General features: G+C 44.1%; 1 protein-coding gene across 1 annotated transcript; it reads left to right on the forward strand.

The window, feature by feature from the left end:
- Positions 1-916: 916 nt before the first annotated feature.
- On the forward strand, positions 917-19345 carry dnaaf11 (dynein axonemal assembly factor 11). The gene is made up of 12 exons (XM_014999127.2): positions 917-941; positions 1401-1568; positions 2635-2712; positions 2793-2965; positions 3888-4048; positions 4191-4328; positions 13135-13212; positions 13368-13433; positions 13679-13748; positions 15130-15225; positions 15775-15860; positions 18661-19345. Exons 1-12 carry the CDS (start codon positions 932-934, stop codon positions 18824-18826), a joined length of 1290 nt encoding a protein of 429 aa, XP_014854613.2. The 5' UTR covers positions 917-931; the 3' UTR covers positions 18827-19345.
- Positions 19346-19694: the final 349 nt, after the last annotated feature.

Consider the following 19694-nt stretch of genomic DNA (forward strand, 5'->3'; position numbering starts at 1 on the left):
CGAGAATGACACTAAAGTTGAAATAACACGAGAATAAAGGTGTAATATTACCATAACGAAATAATACGAGAATAGGGTCGTACGATAATGACCAAGGCATAATATAAGAATAAAGTCATCAATATGAGAATAAAACTGAGCCGTAACATTGATCTTTATATTGCACGACTTTATTCCCGTAATTCATGACTTTATATTATTGTATTTTTTAATTCGCCTGCTCCGTCTTAAGACGAAATTGTTACTCAATCAGAAGAGATGTTTTTACGCCTGAAACAAACAGTAAAATGTGTGACGGCGTTTCTGGTGTGTAGCAGAAAATTTAAGTAATGTAGAACCATCACCCAGCATGTCATGGAGGGAAATTTGCTAAATCAAAAAGTTCATGAGAAGTAAATGTACATTTGAGAACCAATAAAAAGTCAAATATTTTATTTCTATTTCAAATTCTAGTTTAAATTCAAAAATCTTTTATTAATCTTAAAGGGAAATTAAATGTTATTGTAACTCCTATTATTTAAGGAAAACTACAGTAAAAACTTTAAAATAAATTGTATTAAAAATCAAGGTTTCTTTATTAGGAGACAAAAAGACAATAAAACAAGCATGAGTTGCTACAATAAACGTAAAAATTCATACATTATATAAAATAATGATGGTGGAGTATTTACCTTAAACAGAAGTCTGAACTCAGTCTGATTTATTGATCAATTTTGACTGGATCCTATCACTTTTGTTACATTTAAAGGCTCACTAATTCACTTATCACTTCATTTTTTTAATCTTAATTTCTGACTTGTTTTGTGATAATTTCAAGTTCAGAAAAGAAAAGCCTTTAAATTAGTTTTGATATGCTTAAAATTTCCTGCAGAAATTGAACGTAGCATAAAGTTGGTTTCCACGGCAACGCGTCACAACAACTGAGACGAAGATGGTTTACAGTAAGTTTAGGGGGAAATGTTCCGAAAAACTAATAAAAATGAACATTTAACGTCTATAAGCTTAATTTTACAGTTATCTTTTGGATTTATTTGTTTTAAAATCATATTTGTCTCTAATTTTATTAGTTTTTGGTTAGTTTGTTTCCGCTTCATGGAAAATAAATGCTAGTTAGCTTAGCCGCTCAGTGGAGTTGTTACGTAATGTGATTTCCAGAACTTTATTATTTTGAAAGACTATGCGGAGAAGTATGCGTAAAATATAAATATCACTGATCAATAAAAATAAGTTAATTATAATATTCTAATGGTTTAAAATAGTCGTGTGTTGAATTAATTCATTCTGTTGTAGGTTCCTGATATGTTTTAACATAATAATTTAATCATAAACATTCAGAAATGCTCCATAAAGTCCTGTGGGTCCATGTGAAGTCCATGTTCTTTGTGTTTTTCTCCATCCAGTCACAGAGGAGCTGATCCGGCGGCGGGCCGAGCACAACGACTGTGAGATCCTCTCCCTGGAGGAGGTTTCTCTGCACCAGCAGGACATCGAGCGGATCGAGCATGTGGACCGGTGGTGCCGGGAGCTGAGGATCCTCTACCTGCAGAACAACCTCATCCCCAGAATCGGTACGATCGGTTTACAGGAGACACATCAGTCTGAGCTGCATGGAGAACACAGGATGGGGTTTATGCTGCATCATCTGCAGCTTCAAGTGATTTATTTGAACCATTCTCCTTCCAGGGTGGAATAATAATTATACAACATACAGTAGAAATGATAAAAAAAACAAAACAATGGAGTTTGAATTTATTGTTTATTTATGGTAAAAATGACTCAAAACTCCTAAGGAAGGAAGTTTAATGTCAGTTTGCTTAGTGAGTTCCAAAACTGGTTATGATGAGTTATTATAATATAATTGGTCAAATATTCATCCAGAATTATGTTAAGATCATATTGACAGATACAGAAGTGTCTGGAAAAGGTGAAACCTAGTGAAGAGCTTTAAAAAATACAAGTGAGGGTGTGAATACTTTTGATTAGAGAGTTTTAAAAAATGATTTCATTTCTTTTTATTCCCTTAAAAAAACCTTTGAAACGACTCGTTAAAATCCCTAAATTAAAACATTCATGTCAACGTATGGAAACCAGAACTTTATTATTTATGGTAGAAATGATTGGATATCGGAGACGTGAATCTTTCAGCAGCAAGAAAATAAATTCTGATTTTTAGGCTGAAGATTCGATCCAGAAACTATTTTTGTTTCAGAAACATTTTATTCTATTCCAACGGTCTACAGATTCTCTTTAAATTATGTGACTGACCAGAGGAATAATTTTATATGGAACATTTATTTAAAACAGTTCTAAAAATACTGTCAGATTATATTTAAACAAAGACAGGTTTGTGCATAAAATACTTAAATAACAAATGTTAGGTTAGCTGCCTGGGTTTTTCTTAAATAAAAATATATCAAAGAATCATTCAAAATATTATTTTACAAAAGTTTAAGCAGGTGAAATGTGATTGTTTTGAATTGATTCACAATTCCCAGAAGTAGGATTTTTTTCCTGCTTCTCTGTTGGATATGACTGATTATTAGTGTTTCATCAGTTATAGAGCTGCAAATACTGAGTTCCTGAGGAGATATTATTGTTTTATCTGTTATAGTTTGGTCTTTTCTGATGTTGCAGAGAACGTGGGGCGCCTGAAGAAGCTGGAGTATCTGAATCTGGCCTTGAACAACATCCAAGTCATTGAAAACCTGGAAGGTGTCCGCTGAGCCGACCCTGCAGGCCCGTTTTCAGAACCAGCTTTCAGAACCAGACTCTGATTTTGCTCCTGCCCTCAGGCTGTGAGAGCCTGCGGAAGCTGGACCTGACGGTGAACTTCGTGGGCCTGCTGAGCAGCGTGGAGTCGCTGCAGCACAACGCCCACCTGAGGGAGCTCTTCCTGGTGGGGAACCCCTGCACCGAGTTCCAGGGCTACCGGCAGTACGTCGTGACGGCGCTGCCTCAGCTCAAGGTCACTGCACTTCCTCACACTTCATCAGCAAAACCATGATTTTAAAGAGGACCTTTTACAAAAAATTCACATTTCGCAGGTTTTTGTTCTTCCATTTTGGCGTCTATTGCTTCTAAAAACAGTCCAAGAGCTTAATTATCAACTTTTTTGATCTTTCCATCATGTTATAATGTTTTTCCTTCATCAGGAACAAACCTGGAGTGTTGCTTTGATTCTGTCAAACATGTTTGAGAAATCCTTCAATCGCCATGTCTAAAAAGCCTGGGTGGACTTAGCCCCGCCTTCAAAGTGCAGCTTCTCCCCTCGGCTCCTTCAGACTAGCCAGCAGCTATTAGCAAACACCTGGTGAGCTACTTCTCAGAGCAACACTGGTAAAAACTCTGTTAAGGGGTTAATAGAGGATCCATGTTGGAATAACTTCCTGGAGGCGGAGCTTCAGAAACAGCAGGAGCTTCTTAAAGAGACAGAGGCCCAATTTCAAGACGTTACATTACGGAGTCAAATTTCTATGAATCCAAAATACCCAGCTACGCTGTAGCTGCAGGTTAGAGTTTTTTGGTTTCAAAAACCTTCAGAAGGTAACATCCATAATCAGCAAGCACTGCCGCGTTACCTAGCAACCCAAGCCGATCTCCAGCCCGTTTGCTCAGCTGGTTTTCCTGCTGTTTGTGCTGTACAATGGCTGCTGGAAAACACAAATGTTTCGTTGTTGACTTACCATCCTGAAACCACTTGCTGCATTCTGGTTGGTTGTACAGGAGGAGCCACTTCTTCTTTGCCATAAACGTCTGCTGATCTGTTCCATGAAGCATAATAGGTCACCTTTACATACCTTTCAGGATCTTGATTTGAAGACAGTACCTGCAGCTGAAGCTAAGTCATTAGCATCCAGAAGTCCCCTGTCCTGTGTGTCCGTCTCCAGTGGCTGGACGGGACGGAGATCAGCCGGTCGGAGCGGATCAGAGCCTTGCAGGGCCTGGAGCAGGTGAGGAGGCGAGTCAGGGAGCAGGAGCAGGAGTACCTGAGGAGGAGAGAGGAGCAGAGAGAGGAAGCTGCACGACGAGACAAGGAGAGGAAACCAGAGTGAGTTTCAGCAAGAGGAGTTATTTCTATCAGAAGAACAGAGTTTTGATTGTATTTCCCTTTAAATTCAGGATCTGGAGCTGAAAGCAAACCTGGTTCAAACTTTCCCAGATGGTCTGAATGTCTGCGTGTTCCTCCTCAGCTCACAGGACGACAAGGAGAACCTGCGGAGCGCCGAGGAGGAGGAGCAGGACTTCTGGCACACGCCCTGCTCCTTCACTCCCGAGTCCCGGCTGGAGGCACACCGCCGCCTGGAGGAGGAGAAGAACGCCAACAGGAAGTGAGCGGACCAGTTTCATCCGTTTTATCCTCTGAACGCTTTGACTCTGTTTGTGTCAGACGTTCGATTTAACTCAGAATAATCCCAGTTCTCTTTCATGAGTCTGACCTAGAAATTATTTAGCTTTTCTTTTACAGTAAATTTAAAAGAAAAGCCAAACATTTTAACTTTATTGTTTTGGAAACAAATTAAAAATGTGAAATTATTTTATGGAGCAATTCTCCTAAACATTCAGAATAATTTTGTTGAGAAAATTGTCAATTGTTTCCTGATCCTGCAGATTATTCTTGTTCTGACCGAATCCGTCAGACTCTGAATAAATTAACATCTAAACACAGATTTAAAAAACATATTTAATTATGTATTTACATAGTGTATCTATATTAATATATCCATATTATTAGAAAACCAGGCGTTAAACAGGAACCAATATATGAGAACTTAAAATATGAACTTTGTCTGTTTGGATGTAGTTTAGGATCTTGGCCACAAGGTGTCACCATAGCACCTGTTTCTATCTCCACCTGAGCAGAAACTGAACATCTGAGCAGCTGATGTTACGACGCTTCCTGACATTTTCATATTTTCTTCGTCCTTGAGGAAAATCAGAGGAAAACTCAGAGAAATGTTGCAGGAAGGAAGCAGAAAACAGATTCAGCTCCGGTTCAAACTGGTTCAGGATCCAGTTTAACAACCAGATAGACAGATGGAAACCTTCAGTCCAGGTCGCACAAACATCTGGACCTGTGATCCCAAACCACAGAACCAGACCTGCTGGTACCTCCCAACCCAACTAACGAGGTTTTTCCTCCTTTTAGGATTCTTCTGTTTTGGGTTTGGTTCAGATTTATCCAGACTTTAATATCAGACAAAGAAAACCTGAGTAAACAAAAAACTGCTTCCAGGACCCGAGTCTAGATCAGATCAGATGATTTTTCCATTTCACCAAATTTGATGTTAAAATCATAATTCATCAGCCGAATGCGACCAGGTCCGACTTTTCACACGAGTCTGAACGACCCGATTCTTTCCAGACATCCAATCTGAGCCACTTCCGTATGTGGAGCTAAATTACAGTTTTCAAAGCGTCGGCAGTCTGAACTCTCATGTCGCATTTTATCCAACTTCTTCTTCTCTGACATGAAACATGCGTCTTAATTCTGCACCAGAAGAAGACAGACGGTAAATCAGGGACTTTCTCATCCATTTGTTTAGATCTGGACATAATTTGTCTTTTTATGATCTACCAGCCTACTTCCTGTTGTCAGATGGGTTCTGTTTCAGTAATTTAAAGATATGTGGCCATTTTCAGCCAGACAAGTTTAAAGCGAAGCGGCAAAATCAAACGAGGTGGATTAGCAGAGCTAGAAAACAGCTGGTGGAGTCTCTGCTGCCGGGATCATTACAGCCTTCAGTCAGAAGCCTCTTCAGATTCGTTGTAAGACTGGCTGCTACTGGAGCCCTGTCCACCCCACAGCATCAACATTCACTCTTTTTTTTCCATCAATCTATTTATTGATCTTTTGGAATAAATTACAGAAAAAACACAAGAAATAAATTCCCTTGAAGTCTTTACACACTGAAGCCAGAGATTCATCAGAGGAAGAAAAAACAACCGAGTTAAATAAAAAACAAACCAAACAGTATAAAACATTGGTACATGTTGAGCGTTTCTGTGCAGAACCGAGAGCGGACCTTTGGGTCATGGCAGCACGATGCAGCTGCTGCCGGCTAATGGACCCGTCCTCAGCGTCCTGAGCAGATGAAGAGATGGCCGACCTTAATCTGACGTCAGCAGAGCAGATTAGAGCGTCTGCCGCCGAGTCCGCTCGGGTTAATTAGCAGCTTAATGGGCCGATTGTTCTGAGAATGTTCTGGTGACGTTGGACCGAACAGAGACCGGCCAGGTCAGCAGGAAGACGGGATGTAGCCGCTGAACCCGTCCTGGATGGACAGAACTGGACCCAGAGTTCTGCTGCGACCCGCTGGGACTCAGAACGCCCGGGTCCAGAACAGAACCAACGGGTCCAGAACAGAACCGACGGGTCCAGAACAGAACCGATGGGTTTGGAGGTGATGATTTACAGGTTAAATGTTGGATTGTTTGAAGTAGGAAAGTTAACAACAAACAGACAATAAGTTGTTAACGTGTGAAAACGTGTTGGACCTGGTTGGAGGAAACGTCTCTGGGACTCTGACTGGACTCCAGGCTGGATCCCGCTGATCCAGAACGATCCCAGTCAGCCAATCACAAGACGGAAATATTTAGTTTCCCACAGTTTGTTCCCAGATCACCAGGTTCCCCTGGAAGCTGAATCTGTTTCCAGAGTTTGCTGGACGACAGCAGACAATCGTTTGGGTTGTGTCGCTGACTTTACAGCAATCTGTCATCATGATTAATCATCTGGTGGAGTGGAGAGGAACAACGACCTTTCAACAGGAAGAAGAAACCGTCCTCTGCTACAACTAACAGGACAGAGGAGAGACAAGCACTGAACTGGCAGCAGAGTCAAAACAAAGAGTCAAAACAAAGAGTCCACCAGGTTGATCACAGCAGTGCAGTCATCAGAGGTTCAGCCTCAGAGAAAGCAGAGGAGTACTGAGCCAGGAGTACTTTCCATGGTGAAGTACACAAAGGTAGTGGCAGCACTAAGTTCCTTCACCACTATCAACTCTCATTGCAGCCGGTTAATGTCCAGGTTGATCTATCGTCGGGTGTGTCTGCGTTGGTTTCTCAGTCTGTGGTCAGGACCGTCGGCAGGAAGGAGCGGTGGCCAGCGCTCCAAAGTCATTTTGCACCTGTACTCTTGGGCAGACAGGTTCTCTGAAACCTCTCGGTATATTTATTCATCATGGGTTGCCCTGACCGGTTGACCCTCACAGGTACCGCTGTCACTCATCCAGTAACATAAATCCACAAACCAATCAGCCAAAGTAGCTGGCCTGGCCCGGTTTCTAAAGAAAATAAGAGAGGAACTGCCCAGGCTGTGCAGAATCTGGCCGGGGCTGACCGAGGAAGAACCACTTAGAGCCACAATGAAGGAGAAGGACCTACGGTCCAATCGACTGCTGCTTCAGTTGGTTCACACAGAGTACAGGCCGTCTCCACACTGCAGGTCTTTGTGCTTTAAACTGGTTTTATCTGGTGTGTCTTCATGACTTAAACTGGTTTCAGCTTTATGAGTTAAACTGGTTTCACCTGGTGTGTTGCTGCGTTTGGGCCGGCTGTGGGTCCATGCCGGGGGACCTGAGTCTTTATAACCCGGTGAATCAGCCCCATTGAACCATTAAATGATTAAAGGATAAATCATTCACCTCTTTGCTGAGCATTTTATGTGACTTGATGTTGGAGGTGTGCAACCAGGACAGGAAGCTGATACCAGTAGAGCCAGTCCTGCTAATCCTGCGCTGTTGGGATTAAAGTATGTGAGTCTGTTGGCTGTTTCCTCGGTTAAAGGCTGCGTCCGTCCCTTTCTGAAGGTTCGTCAGTGTCATCCGGCCGCCTGGTGGAGCGTCACTCTGCTGTTCTGTAACTGGAGTCGTAAAGGGTGTAGCTATGATTAAAGGCCATTCAGATAAACCTGATGGGGAAACGTCTCTGATTATAAATCCATAAACTCTGAGACCTGCGGATCAGACCGGACCGTCTGTGTTCATCGCCTCCAGACGAACCAACACACCATCCCACCTCTAACGGGATAATTCTGGCTTCCCGTCAGTCTGCAGGATTGACTCGGTTCTCATGTTTCTGTTTATTTGTTGTTCAAAATAAAACCACAGAGCTCAGGTTTAGGCTCTGATGGAAACAGGGTCAGAACAAGCAGACAGAGCTGAGAAAAAATGTCAAATGGCTCAATTTTTGTTGTGTTTTCTGGCACAGAGAGTCGTTACATCAGCTGGTCCGCTGTGGTTCAGTTTATCTCTGGATGTCCACTGGTTTGCATCACACAGAGCCTTTAGAAAGTCTCAGTTTTCACACTGCCCATGAGGACAGAGCCGCTTCCTGCTGACTCACAGCTTTCAGCTTTCCTGACACCTTAAGCAGCAGAACAGCCGAGCTTTGGCCGATGAATGATCCTGCTGGGTTACCGCTCTCTGCTGCTTCGTCTGCTGCCAAAGACCTGGAGGTGTTTCTGATCAGTCCTCCAAATGTTCAGCACTTCAGTCGGAGTTAACCCACACTCTGAGAAGTAAAAGTTTTTAGAGTTTAAAAAGCTCAAAGCACCAATGAATCCATTCATGGCATCACAGGAATGTCAGGAGAGATGAAGTTCCTGCTCCTGTGGTTGTTTCCACTGTGAGTCGACCAGGAAACGGTTCTGTAGAGCTGAGACTGAAAACACAAAGACGCTTCAAGGTCAAAGAAGCTGACAGCCTGACTAATGGAGACAGCTAATCGAGCTGCATAGAGACGGTGGAGGTGGAGATTAGCTTGAACGGTTTCTCTGAGGCATCATCTGGTCTGCTTTGAGTCCATGTTGAGTATGTTCGGACCTCTGCAGAGTGGAGTACGCCTGAGCATGCTGGGGCCTGAGACACCTGGTGGGCCTCCGGTCCTCTTACAGTCTAAACAACCTCTGAGTGTCTTAAGATGAACTCCTCCATCAGTCCAGTGCGACCTGACCAACCACTGAAGCTCAGACCCAGACAGCACACTGCCAGCCTCACTTCTGAACGCTCACAACTTCAGGACGTCATCGTCTCCACTTAGGGTTTGTGAATAACCAGAGGTGTCCATCAGGCACGGAGTCAAGACCAGTTCCTCCAAGACCAGGACCAGCTCTCCGTCTCTCCATCCCTCCGTCTTTCCGTCCCTCTGGCACTCCGTCCCTCCGTCTCTCCGTCTCTCCATCCCTCTGACCGTCCGTCTCTCTGTCCCTCCGTCCCTCTGGCCCTCTGTCTCTGCGTCCCTCCGTTCCTCCATCCCTCTGGCCCTCTGTCTCTGCGTCCCTCCGTCCCTCCGTTCCTCCATCCCTCTGGCCCTCTGTCTCTGCGTCCCTCTGACCCTCCGTCTCTCCGTCCCTGGTGTCCGGGCCACCGAGGTTCCCTCAGTCCTGAGCTGGACGTCCTGAGATGGAGGTGTATGTGATGGAGACTGTACGCCTCCGTCATGTGAAACCAACTCGATGAGTTGACGAGGCGTCCGTGGACTTGCGTCCAGGACGGACTCGGTCGGCTCATGGCGAACTGGAAACTGTCTGAAGAGATCATCCTCCCCTCCTGACTCCACTCAGGCCAGCAGAGAGCTGTCACTTCTGATGTCTGCATGACTCAGCTGTTTGAGACTCCTCTTCACACCCATCTGAGGAAGACGGGATGCAGAGCCACAATGTCACCTTGTCAACAGCAGAGAGAAGCTGCTGCATGGACAGAAAGACACCGATGAGGATGCTCATTTTGTCTGGATTCAGTCAAATCTCATTTCACAGCTTTAATAACTATAAACTCCACCTTCGCCCTGGTCACAAAGTTCAAAACCTGCAGGATTTGTTCAGGATTTATGAAGGACTTTGTTCTAGTTTCTGGTGTAAGTATCTTAGTACATTTGAAATAAGACAAAACTAACTTACAAGTAACTTTTCAGTAAGATAAGAGCTTGTTTTAAGTCAGTAACTTCTGACGTAAAAACTTTTTAACCTTTTTTGTTGAGAAAGTTATAGTCCCACTGGCAGGTTATGTAATGAAGACATTTTTCTATAGATCTGGCATCCAAGCAGTCGTTTCTGTTATTTCAAACATGAAATTGCGATTCGACATGAAAAAGGAGAAAACGATGCAACAAAACAAGTTGATATTCAGTCTGGCAGCTCGTTCTTCGTCTCGGCGGCTCTGAACCTCTGAGCTGAGCAGGCTGCAGACTCCTCATGGCCACTGCCAGAGGTCGGGGCAGCCGACCCGCCGCAGAGCGCTAAACGCTCACCTGCCTCAGACACAGACGCAGCCATCTGCTGCGCGGCGGGGCTAATGGACGGACGGTTGTGAGGAGTGTGTTTCACCGCAGCTTCATGCAGCTGAAGGAGAGAGGGGCCGACTGTAACGGCAGAAAACTCTTTGACTCACGTCCAACTTCAGGAGGCAACCGTAGAAATACAGATACAGATTCAACCCTGCAAGACCCGGACATAGAAATAAAAAATGAAAACAAAGCAAAATGGATTTGTAGCAGTATTTTGGAGATTAAATTGTTTTCAGATTTTGTTTTTGTAAGGTTTTATAAAAATGTCATATTAAATATAAAGTTATTTTACATTTTGAACAAATATTGCTCAAAAAATGACATGTTTACATGTATTGAGGACATATTACGTGTCCTCTTCAGTCTCTACGATAAAACCCAGAGTAAAAGTCAGATTCTAGTTTAAAACAGGCGTGTTGTAATATTACAGTGTGGATGTGGAAATGTCCACCAGGAACAGAAACTAAATGAGTCAGGATCACTCCATGATCCGTTTTCAATGTTCTGGCTGATTTAAGAAGATCGTTTTAGATTTCATGTTACTTCCAGTTCACTGATGACTTACAGTGACTAAACCCAAAATAAACTTTGTTTTTTAGATGAACTGTCTAAACTGGTCCTTAACTGTATCATCTTTACGTTTCTGTTCAAATTGTGACATTTTAGTGTAAATTTTATTTAATTCTTAAATATTTTTGCCTGGAATCATCTCAGTGCTGCCCTCTGTGGACTAAAGTCTGGCTACTGCAGTTACATTCATTGGTTCGAGAGGTCCAGCAGACACACGCCCCCTGGTGTCAGAAGTTGGAATAACAAGCACTGCCAGCGCTGATCGACAGCAATTCTCAGCCGTTTGTAGTGTGAACATGGAGCGGACTGGATGTCCTCTGCTCTGACTGCTGTGTTTATTAAAGGGGCGTTTGGTGTTTATTAAAGGGGCATTTGGTGTTGATGAATGGGGCGTTTGGTGTTTATTAAAGGGGCTTTTGGTGTTTATTAAAGGGGCGTTTGGTGTTTATTAAAGGGGCGTTTGGTGTTGATGAATGGGGCGTTTGGTGTTTATTAAAGGGGCTTTTGGTGTTTATTAAAGGGGCGTTTGGTGTTTATTAAAGGGGCGTTTGGTGTTGATGAATGGGGCGTTTGGTGTTTATTAAAGGGGCTTTTGGTGTTTATTAAAGGGGCGTTTGGTGTTTATTAAAGGGGCGTTTGGTGTTGATGAATGGGGCGTTTGGTGTTTATTAAAGGGGCGTTTGGTGTTTATTAAAGGGGCGTTTGGTGTTTATTAAAGGGGCGTTTGGTGTTTATTAAAGGGGCGTTTGGTGTTTATTAAAGGGGCGTTTGGTGTTGATGAATGGGGCGTTTGGTGTTTATGAAAGGGGCGTTTGGTGTTTATTAAAGGGGCGTTTGGTGTTTATTAAAGGGGCGTTTGGTGTTTATTAAAGGGGCGTTTGGTGTTTATGAAAGGGGCGTTTGGTGTTTATGAAAGGGGCGTTTGGTGTTTATGAAAGGGGCGTTTGGTGTTTATGAAAGGGGCGTTTGGTGTTTATGAAAGGGGCGTTTGGTGTTGATGAAAGGGGCGTTTGGTGTTTATGAAAGGGGCGTTTGGTGTTTATGAAAGGGGCGTTTGGTGTTTATGAAAGGGGCGTTTGGTGTTTATTAAAGGGGCGTTTGGTGTTGATGAAAGGGGCGTTTGGTGTTTATGAAAGGGGCGTTTGGTGTTTATGAAAGGGGCGTTTGGTGTTTATTAAAGGGGCGTTTGGTGTTGATGAAAGGGGCGTTTGGTGTTTATGAAAGGGACGTTTGGTGTTGATGAAAGGGGCGTTTGGTGTTTATTAAAGGGGCGTTTGGTGTTTTGGCGTTTGGTGTTAATGAAAGGGGCGTTTGGTGTTGATGAAAGGGACGTTTGGTGTTGATGAAAGGGGCGTTTGGTGTTTATTAAAGGGGCGTTTGGTGTTTTGGCGTTTGGTGTTAATGAAAGGGGCGTTTGGTGTTGATGAAAGGGCGTTTGGTGTTTAGTAAAGGGGCGTTTGGTGTTTTGGCGTTTGGTGTTAATGAAAGGGGCGTTTGGTGTTGATGAAAGGGCATTTGGTGTTAATTAAAGGGGCGTTTGGTGTTTAGTAAAGGGGCATTTGGTGTTTATTAAAGGGGCGTTTGGTGTTAATTAAAGGGACGTTTGGTGTTTATTAAAGGGGCGTTTGGTGTTGATGAAAGGGGCGTTTGGTGTTTATGAAAGGGGCGGTTGGTGTTTATTAAAGGGGCGTTTGGTGTTTATTAAAGGGGCGTTTGGTGTTTATTAAAGGGGCGTTTGGTGTTTATTAAAGGGGCGTTTGGTGTTTATTAAAGGGGCGTTTGGTGTTTATTAAAGGGGCGTTTGGTGTTTATTAAAGGGACGTTTGGTGTTTATTAAAGGGGCGTTTGGTGTTGATGAAAGGGGCGTTTGGTGTTTATGAAAGGGGCGTTTGGTGTTTATTAAAGGGGCGTTTGGTGTTTATTAAAGGGGCGGGGATCACTCAGTTACTGCAGAGCGACTGCTGTTTTCATGTGTTGTCGCCATAAAAGCTTCCCATTTCTAGTTCATCACTTCTGTGAAAAAAGTCACCAGCTGTCTAAAAAGTTGCCAATTGTAGCAACACAGCGATAAATTGGCGACAATGTTCTCTCATCCTGCTGACCCACTCATGCCCCATTTGGCCACGCCCCTCTATGTATCTTGGCTCCGCCCACTTTGTAGGAATTTTCAGATGAAAACATGGCGGCCCCATCCATCGCTTCAGACGCCATGATCCTGGATCTGACCTTTCCTGTCTGCTGAGTCAGAGTTGTAGTTTGTCTGGTTCTGTTTCTCTGCAGGGAACCAGAGAAGAAGAACAAACCTCCCAGGACTCTGATCACCGCTGACGGACGGGTCATGAACATCAACGAACCCAAGTAAGAAAATCAGGGTCTTCCTTTAAAAATAGCCAGAACCTTTCGGACCTGACAGGATCTAGATTCTGCTATTTTCTGTTCTGCTACATTTTAGATAAAATCTGACGTGACATTTGACCTGAATCTCAGTCGTGTTTCTGATGTTTGTGTGTCAGGTTGGCCTTTTCTCTGACTGAGGATGAGGAAAACGACGCTGTTGTGTTGGACCTGGCCGTTTACAGGTGAGGCCTGCTGGCAGCTCCTGACTCTAAACTGGGTTTTAGTTCCTTGTTTTATTTATTCTGATCTTTTGGGGGAAATATATAAAAACATATGATGGATTAGAAACAGTATCTCTCCTGCTGAGTCCTGCACAGCGTTTGTTGTTTTCCTAGTAAATCTGATTTAATTTCACTGAGAACTTCAGTTCGGAAACTTGATCTTGATGCAGTTCAGTGTCAGCTGACCTGAAGCGTCTCATCCTCAGACACATGGACACCTCCCTGATGGACGTGGACGTCCAGCCGACGTACGCCAGAGTCAGCGTCAAAGGAAAGGTGCTGAGACAAACCAGTTAAACCTTTACATAAAGACTGAACTTTAAAACAAAAAGCGGTCCTCAGACTCCCAGCAGCCTGTTCAGACTGCGCTGGCATTTTAACAGGTCCAGAAATTATAGTGAAAATGGGAAAATATTTTTATAAAATGTACTTCTAATCTTTTTCAGCAAAAAGAGAGCAGTGTAATATTCAAGTAGAATAAAATCTGGATGTGTCTGCTGTATGCAGAGGAACCAGATGGAATGATTTCTTTGCCTCGTTCGGCTCAGTTTGTTAGTTTCAGCTGCGGAGCGTCTCTGGTTTATGACGTCATAGGAAACCTCTGCAGCGCCTCAGAGTCACCAAACATCTGGATGATCATCCAGGAGCTGCAGAGCCTCAGAGTCACCAAACATCTGGATGATCATCCAGGAGCTGCAGAGCCTCAGAGTCACCAAACATCTGGATGATCATCCAGGAGCTGCAGAGCCTCAGAGTCACCAAACATCTGGATGATCATCCAGGAGCTGCAGAGCCTCAGAGTCACCAAACATCTGGATGATCATCCAGGAGCTGCAGAGCCTCAGAGTCACCATACATCTGGATGATCATCCAGGAGCTGCAGAGCCTCAGAGTCACCATACATCTGGATGATCATCCAGGAGCTGCAGCACCTCAGAGTCACCAAACATCTGGATGATCATCCAGGAGCTGCAGCACCTCAGAGTCACCATACATCTGGATGATCATCCAGGAGCTGCAGAGCCTCAGAGTCACCATACATCTGGATGATCATCCAGGAGCTGCAGCACCTCAGAGTCACCATACATCTGGATGATCATCCAGGAGCTGCAGAGCCTCAGAGTCACCATACATCTGGATGATCATCCAGGAGCTGCAGCACCTCAGAGTCACCATACATCTGGATGATCATCCAGGAGCTGCAGAGCCTCAGAGTCACCAAACATCTGGATGATCATCCAGGAGCTGCAGAGCCTCAGAGTCACCAAACATCTGGATGATCATCCAGGAGCTGCAGAGCCTCAGAGTCACCAAACATCTGGATGATCATCCAGGAGCTGCAGAGCCTCAGAGTCACCAAACATCTGGATGATCATCCAGGAGCTGCCGCTCCTCAGCTCCTGCCTGCAGCAAACATTTCATCAGCGCAGACACCGCTGGATTTATGTGCGCTTGTTTTAGTTTTCCTGCTTTCCTAATTTCTCTGCTGAGTCTGATTGACCATCTATTTTGGAAGTGCGTCTTTAAAAAGCTGGAGTGATGATTGAATCCACTGGGTCGGCGTCAGAACCGAGTCGGCGTCAGAACCGAGTCGGCGTCAGAACCGGGTCGCTGCATTAATCTCACTAATTACGGTTCTGAATTATTTACCTTGCAGATGTTCCAGGTGGTTCTTCCTGCGGAGGTGAAGCCCGACAGCTCGACGGCCCGGCGCTCCCAGACCACCGGACACCTGGTTCTGACCATGCCCCGGGTCAGTACTGCTGGTTCTGGTTCTGGTTCTGAACATGCCCCGGGTCGGTACTGCTGGTTCTGGTTCTGGTTCTGAACATGCCCTGGGTTGGTACTGCTGGTTCTGGTTCTGGTTCTGAACATGCCCCGGGTCGGTACTGCTGGTTCTGGTTCTGGTTCTCACCATGCCCCGGGTCGGTACTGCTGGTTCTGGTTCTGGTTCTGAACATGCCCTGGGTTGGTACTGCTGGTTCTGGTTCTGAACATGCCCCGGGTCGGTACTGCTGGCTCTGGTTCTGGTTCTGTCCAGGAACTACGGGGCTAAATTAGGGCCATAAAGTTTGTTCATAAGAAAACAAGTTGAATCTGAAATAGTTTAGGTTTTTTTCTAAGTAATTCTTCAGTTTAAATCATTTTTTTTTTCAGTTTTGTTTCTTTTTTCATTTTTGTCTTTAAATTCTGTCCTAAACCAACAAGATGAGAGAAACGACAACATCTCTCAGATTCTCTGTCCTCATCTTCAAACGACTCCGAACCAGACCGGCCCACTGACCTTTGACCTCTCCCCCAGGCTGAAGGCGAACTCAGAGTACAGAAGCCCGTTCCTCGCCGGCGCCAAGACGCTCCGAGCCGCAGCTCAGCAGAGGACCGGAACAGGTAGGACCGTGACCCGGACCTTGACCCGGACCCAAACCGGAGCGCTGCGGGCCATCACATTTACAAACTTACTGGGTTCTTTACGTTTCCAGAACTTCCCAGTCCAGGTCCAGTTCATGTTTCCTGATTTTTACTTTCCGAGACATTTCAGGTTATATTTCCAAGTCCTGCGGTTTTTAAAGATAAAGCAGAATAAATGAGAGTGTTGCTGGTTGGGAACGGCTTTGTTTGGGAATTAAAGTCTGAAACTGGATCTTTCTGGAAAATCGACTCAGCAGCAACAGAAACAACCAAGTTTAAACCTGAAGAGTTTGGATCAACGTTCGGTTTAAACCTGAAGAGTTTGGATCAACGTTCGGTTTAAACCTGAAGAGTTTGGATCAACGTTCGGTTTAAACCTGAAGAGTTTGGATCAACGTTCAGTTTAAACCTGAAGAGTTTGGATCAACGTTCAGTTTAAACCTGAAGAGTTTGGATCAACGTTCGGTTTAAACCTGAAGAGTTTGGATCAACGTTCGGTTTAAACCTGAAGAGTTTGGATCAACGTTCAGTTTAAACCTGAAGAGTTTGGATCAACGTTTGGTTTAAACCTGAAGAGTTTGGATCAACGTTCAGTTTAAACCTGAAGAGTTTGGATCAACGTTCGGTTTAAACCTGAAGAGTTTGGATCAACGTTTGGTTTAAACCTGAAGAGTTTGGATCAACGTTCAGTTTAAACCTGAAGAGTTTCAATCAACGTTCGGTTTAAACCTGAAGAGTTTGGATCAACGTTTGGTTTAAACCTGAAGAGTTTGGATCAACGTTCAGTTTAAACCTGAAGAGTTTCAATCAACGTTCGGTTTAAACCTGAAGAGTTTGGATCAACGTTCAGTTTAAACCTGAAGAGTTTGGATCAACGTTCAGTTTAAACCTGAAGAGTTTGGATCAACGTTCAGTTTAAACCTGAAGAGTTTGGATCAACGTTCAGGATCTCCGAGTTCCTGACTGACCTGCAGATCATCCTCTGGTCATCTGATCAATAATCCATAATGAATCATAAAGGATTCGCCGCCTTCTGGCAGCAGCAGGTGAACCACAGGCTGCTGGGAGAGTTTACACCACTGGAGCCCCTCCCATCACCATCACCATCATCACCATCATCACCATCATCATCATCATCATCATCATCACCATCACCACCACCACCATCATCACCACCATCATCATCACCATCACCACCATCATCATCACCATCACCACCATCATCATCATCATCATCACCATCACCACCATCATCATCATCATCATCACCATCACCATCATCATCATCATCACCACCATCACCACCATCATCATCACCATCACCACCATCATCATCATCATCATCATCACCATCATCATCATCATCATCACCATCACCACCATCACCATCATCATCATCACCACCATCACCATCATCAGTCGCTTCCTGTCCTTCATCTCTCCCCATCAGCCCCCCTGCTGACCCGCAGCCCGGTCCAGGACCTGCATGGTGACTTATGGCACCATGCAGCCGATCAGAGGCCGACCTTTGACCCCTGGCTCTGCCACAGATCAGCCGTCCTGCAGCGGATCTGAAGGACATGATGAGGTCTGAATGGGTTTTCCTGAGAGCAGGAAATGGATTTTAGGATAATGGAGTACCTCCAGCTTCCTGAGACATGAAGATCAGCTCCTGATGATTCACTCACCGAAATAAAAACTGATATGAAGACACAGAGGCTGATGGAGGGGGTGGGATGGCACCTCCTCACCAGAGGGGGCAGCAGAGAGGACCACTGACTGCTCCACCCAAAACGTCTTTCTGATTAGCAGAAAAACTCTTGGTTCCACTAAGAAACGTTATTATAATAAAGATACCGAATAAATAATTTGAGCTATTAATTCATCCTATCCAAACAAAATCAAGCTACTCAGAATGGGAACCTGAGCCTAAAACGGTGGCTACGCTAACACAAAACCGCTAATCAGAACAACAAAGTTGAACTTGATTCAACTGAAAGTTTACAAAACAGCCGAGAAATTAAAGCTCCACACGGACCAACATCTCTGATGAATCACTGGACTCCTGCTGTGAAGGTGGTTCTGATGGCTGGAGGTCCGAACCGTGAAGTGACTCATCAGATTACAGTCTGGTTCCTGTCTAAAGGTGAGCTGATGGCCTTACAATCAGATTCCTCAAAACCCGGATCACCAGACACTGACCAGAACCGGCCCGTCCAATCAGAACTCAATTACACTCTCATTAAAAAGCTGCAGCGGTGACACCATAGACATAATATAAGGATATTATATTATATTATTATTATGTTATATTATATCTATGGGTGACACCTCCACTGCTCTTCTTCTATGGTTTGTTCAGGAGAAACTCAGAGTGACAGTCTGAGGTTCTGACCCGAAAGCCGTCCAGTTCCTGGGTTCAGGACGAGGATCCAGCTGAAACCCGTTTCTCCGGTAGTTTTCCTCAGTGAGACGAGTCGGGACGTTTTGTCCTCTGGAAGCTGAATTCCCCTCTTAATAAAGCAGCAGAAGCAGTGAGGAGGTTCTGCTGCTGTTTGCCACCAGCTGCTGCACAGCAGCAACACCAGCAACTGTTTCTCAACCTGAACCTTTTACAGCTTTAGTTTAACTCTTTCAGCTCCATGTGGGAAAAAAAGGAAAATAGATTCACTGTGGCTGCAAACACCATGAAAACATGGAAGCTCTGATATTTAAAGAGTGTAAAATGCATCAAAACTCAGTTCCAGCTTTATTTTAACACACATTTCTCTGTTTCCAGAAAGGATAAAATTCCTGAGAGGCTGGAAGTTGATCCCAGTAAATCCGTTGATATCACCAACATTGTGTCTGAGCGGAGCAGCGGAGATCTTCAGGAGAAACGGGATTTAACCGCAGAACTCCCTGAAGGGTTCATGGACGACCCCGAGGTTCCTCCACTCATTTAAAATGTTTTAAAGACAAAGTTTCACCGCCGCTCCACAGAAAATGACGCAAAAGGCAAATCCTGGTTACGTGATTTTAATTGTCTTACAGCAAAACAAATATTAGTGATGGCAACAAAACCTCAGAAGATTCTGACAGAAAAACAGATTTTATTTTTTATTTCAGTAAAAAGATTTTCTTCTGGACAGTTTTTGGTGTTTTATTTTTTAATCCTTTTTCTTGAGCTTAAGTACAGAATCCATATGCATGTTATAAATATTAAGACCAAACATGATGTATCGCCTCGACAAACAAAAACACAAATATAACTTAAATCTGCTGTAATGTGTGAAACTACTGACCTTCACTCTTCATTGTGTTTTAATCTGACTGTCTTTAGTTGCAGTTTGTGACGGATTCGTTATGGTAAACTGGGATTTTCATGTTTTAGTGGATTTGGGTGTTATTGGTCTCAGATTGAAGAATCAGTGGAACCATAATGAGGAAGCTGGCTGCCTCTCCGGACGTCCAGAAGAGTTTCTGCAGCTTTTCTCCAACGTTTGAGCTCAGTGTCTGCCTGGAATCGTTTCATTTCTTTGCAAAGAGCAAGTGTTAAATTAGTTTCTAACTCCTCGGAGGAACCCGGCGTGCTAACGCTGAAGCTTCCTGCTTCTGATCTGATGAGGCCTCACAGGTTCATTCGTCTCTGTCAGCGACTCTTCAGCCTCACTGGCCTCAACAGGAAACCTCCAATCTGCAGAAAGAAAATGTCAGAGTAGCTGTTAGCTCAAATATTAGCTTAAACTTTAGCTCAACTGTTCCCTTTAAAATGTTTGTGCCTGTTTGCTTGACTTTGAGAAAGTGTAATATTTGCTTAAATATTCACCGTAC

This window comes from Poecilia mexicana, unplaced genomic scaffold (assembly GCF_051168715.1).
Source record: "Poecilia mexicana isolate PSO_F unplaced genomic scaffold, ASM5116871v1 scaffold_17, whole genome shotgun sequence".
Lineage (NCBI taxonomy): Eukaryota > Metazoa > Chordata > Actinopteri > Cyprinodontiformes > Poeciliidae > Poecilia > Poecilia mexicana.